Here is a 4117-nt window from a genome sequence, read left to right as displayed (position 1 = left end):
CCCCCCCCCCCCCCCCCCACACCACCTTCTTGAAACATATGGTAATAGTAACTAGTATTGCAATAAGTGTGGCCCTGTGGCCCCCTTGCTGACCCCTTGTAGGTTCCTTGTCTGACCATTTTGTGGGTCTCTAACTGGCCCTTCAGTGGGTCTTGCTTGGCCTACCAGGAAACTGCACAAGCAATGCATTACAACTTATATATAATAGACTCTTGTGTCACCTTCATCTTCTACTTTTTGACTGTTTAATTGTTTATGATTTTCTTTGTTTTTTCTTTACTATAAATTATGTCAAAAAAAACTGCCTTCTAACCTTTAAAAAATCTGTCTTTTTCTTTGGTATTTTTTTACTTTTTCATATAGAAGTTTTGGAGTATTTGGGAAATGCTGAAGTAGTTGAAAGAGAAGTTAAAACACATAGAATAAAGAGTTCATCACTAAAAATCCAAACATTATAATTAAATAGATGAGGTTTCCCAAATTCGAATACCCATTTCACAAAGTTTAACTTAATTCAACGGAAAGAATACATGAATGGCATAAGGTTTGAACCAGATTGTACCTGTTCCCCAAACGCATTTTCTAGGAAATTGATTTTGATGATAGAATTTTCCCAATGGTTTTTCACAGTATTAGATTTATAATCAGTGAGACAGTATGCAGGATGGCTGCTGTGTTGGATACGCTTGAGATTCAGCTTTTGTGGAATTAGTTAAGATTTTAGTAGTCTTTACAGGAAAGATCTTTGGACAGTTCGATGTTATCAGAGCACCATTCTAATCCAGTTATCTTCAATGGATGATCTCATATGCTACTAAGGGGAGTTGACAGAGAGAATGATCACAAGTCCAAGTAACCATGATGTTTTTGCAATTTTTCTTTGGAGACTTCTCCTCCAAATTTTTACCATGCTAGAGAGGAAGTACAATGGTTCTTGCCCCATAAGTGAGCCATGTTCATTCTAGTTTGGTGAAATTTGAGGCTGAATCCTTTAAATTGAAATATTTGCATCATATAAATAAATAAAAAATCCAAGATTACAATGGTTTTGGAAATTAGGAAGAAAAATTCAAGTTGTCTTCATCATCAATCTAAGAGAGACTAATATAACGCAGAATAAAATAAGCAGATAATGCTGAAAAAGTATAAAGCCAAAGAAAAGAACTTACAGAAATGCTCGAAAGGTTTGACGGGTTACTTCATCTTAGACCCCAAAAAAAAATTACCTTGATCACAGTTGCAATAGAAAGAATAGGTCTCATGTCATAAGAGTCCTCAAAGTTGTAATCCGTCAGCACAGGAGCTTGCAGAAGGTAGAGTGGGCTTAGAGTCTACCAACCCTGCTACCGTTGATGTGACACGTTAATATGAAACTGCGACCTACTACTAAGCGATTTCCACCAAGAAGCTCTCTCTGTTGGGAATCTGAAATAGATCAAGAAATTCTTTACTTTCTGATATTCACGCCTTTTCCCTGGATGTCATTAGATCTTCTCACTATCCATAAGAATGCAATATGATCATCAAGATCATTGCATTGTGTCATTCTTTCACCCCAAGGTCTTTGGCATAACGCCGTGATTGGTTTTCTCCACGTATGTACACTTTCAATGGCTATGCCTTCATCCTGTCCTCTGGTTCTGATTCATGTAGTCCCTTGTACCTCAGTTTATTCCATGAGACTGACCAGGTGCAAAAACATAAGATAATTTGTTTAGTTTGTTGCGACTTGTGACCTTATTTCCACGACACTGTTCCCCGGGTTCTTAAGCACCCTTCTCTCTTTAAACAGTTTACTAACCATTGCCACATCATCCCACCTCTTTGCCACTGCAAATATGTTAGACAAGAGAGCATATCTACCACTATGGTGTGGCTCCAACTCAATAAGATGTTTCCCCAATTCTTCACCTAGCTCAACATTTCCATGTATTCTACAAGCACCAACAAGGGCACCCCATAAGGCAGGATGTGGCTGAACTGGCATGTCAGTCACAAAATCCAAAGCTTCCTTAATGAGGCCAGCCCTTCCAAATAGGTCAACCATGCAACCATAGTGTTCTGGTTGAAGTTCAATTTTGTATTCTTGAGTCATAAAATGAAAAACATGTCGGCCCTCATCAACCAATCCAGAATGGCTGCATCCACTAAGGACATTAAGGAATGTTATATCATTTGGAGCAGGACCCACCACCTGCATCCGCCAGAAGAGTGTCAGTGCTTGCTTTCCACATCCATTCAAGGCTAGACCTGCAATCATGGAATTCCATGAAAGAACATTCTTCTCTGGCATCTCATTGAAAACTTGGAGAGCTTTCTCAATGCTTCCACACTTGCCATACATGTCCACTAAAGCTGTGCCTAAGGTGACATTAACCTCAAACCGTTGTTCTTCTATATAGCCATGTAACCACACACCCTGTTCCAATGCTCTAAGTTGTGCACAGGCCGATACTGCACTCACAAGTGCAGGCTCATTTGGCCTGATCCCAAGTCCAACCATCTCTCTGAAGAGCTCCAAAGCCTCATTGCACATCCCACATTGAGAAAACCCAGATATCATTGTGCTCCATGAGGCCACACTTCGTTCAGGCATATCATCAAACATTCTTCGGGCTTCATCAATCATACCCCTCTGTGCATACCCAGCAATCATTGCATTCCATGAAACTGAGTTTCTAAATGGCATATTATCGAAAAACTGGCGCGCCGTATCAACATGACCAGAATTCGAATACCCAGTAACCAAAGCAGTCCAAGAAACAACATCAACTATACTACGATTTTCTTCAAATAATTGACTAGCATTACTCAGCTCTCCACAACTACAGTACATGCTGATCATGTTATTTAGGACAAACACATCAGAATCTATTCCGAATTTTGAAACGTGGGCATGTAATTGTTGCCCAGTAACAAGCAAGGATGAGATCGAACAAGATCGGAACAAGAAAGGGAAGGTGAATTTGTCAGGTGAGATTTGGGCATGAAGCAAGCGATTGTAGAGTTTGATTGATTCGAGGGGTCGGGTGCTTTGAGAGAAGCCTCTGATCATGGAATTGTACATGAAAAGGGTAGGGTGTTCGACGTGTTCGAAGAGAGTTGTGGCATAATTGAGATCCCCAAAGTCAGAGATGGCAGCGAAAGCTATGAGTCTTATATTGGAGAAAATGTTATGGGCAAGACCAGAGATTATGATGTGGGCGTGGACTTGTTTTAGTTCGGCAATTTTGGAGAAAGCAGTTAGAGATTGGGAGAGGCTTGGGTGGTAGAGTAGTGCCAGTTTTCTTGCAAGCTTACCTGAAAACATGCCTGAGATGAGAAGGAAGGTGGAAGACTTGGGTGGGGCTTTTTTTTTTTTTTTTTTTCTCACAGTATGTTAAATTTTAAACGAAAAAGAAAACTAAAAGGTAGTGTGGGCCTGCACTCAAACACAGTGGGTGTGAAATGACTTCCTCGCTCCTTATGAAAGGTAGAAATTTTATCGTTATTGATGCTTCTAATAATGCTCCTGCCAATTCGGGTCCACATTGCCTTTTAGAGAATCTGTTTCTATTTTTAAATTTTTTACGGACTTCTTTATATAAGGCAGTTCCGTAGTTGTGACAATTAGGGTGACCTTCTTGACTACTTTCCCATAAGGCCAGGACCCTGAGGGCAAGACAGCACTAGATCCCTATGTTAGCAAGAATGCGTTTAAAACATTGTTCTTGTTTTTTAGTGTTTATGTGGTTTGCTTGTCAATAATATTCTAAAAAATAGCATACAACTAACATGTTTGTTTGAAATACATTCACCTTTTTTGGCATTTTTTAAAAACCTTAGCCTCCGGAGTTTTGACATGTTTTTTGTCATTGACTACCTAGTCATCTCACAACTACATACCAATGTAGGTCCATAGACATGGGGGATAGGGAAAGATGGAGAGTCGGCCACTAGGCTTCCTTGCTATGGTATATGAATTTGGAATTGATGTTGAATGATATTTGATGATAAATATTTCAAAACTTATTATAAATTCTGAAATATATATATTTCAGAATTTATAATAAGTTTTGAAATATATATGCATTAATGTTGGATGTTATTACTATAAAAAAAAAAAAAAAAAAAAAAA

General features: G+C 38.9%; 1 protein-coding gene across 1 annotated transcript; it reads right to left on the bottom strand.

Annotated features, from left to right (window-relative positions):
• Positions 1-1714: 1714 nt before the first annotated feature.
• Positions 1715-3310, bottom strand: LOC122094772 (pentatricopeptide repeat-containing protein At5g66520-like). The gene has a single exon (XM_042665374.1). The coding sequence runs from the start codon at positions 3308-3310 to the stop codon at positions 1715-1717; it is 1596 nt and encodes a 531-aa protein (XP_042521308.1).
• Between the last annotated feature and the right edge of the window lie 807 nt (positions 3311-4117).

Source organism: Macadamia integrifolia, chromosome 12, assembly GCF_013358625.1.
Source record: "Macadamia integrifolia cultivar HAES 741 chromosome 12, SCU_Mint_v3, whole genome shotgun sequence".
Taxonomy (NCBI): domain Eukaryota; kingdom Viridiplantae; phylum Streptophyta; class Magnoliopsida; order Proteales; family Proteaceae; genus Macadamia; species Macadamia integrifolia.
This window is presented reverse-complemented; position numbering and strand designations above follow the sequence as displayed.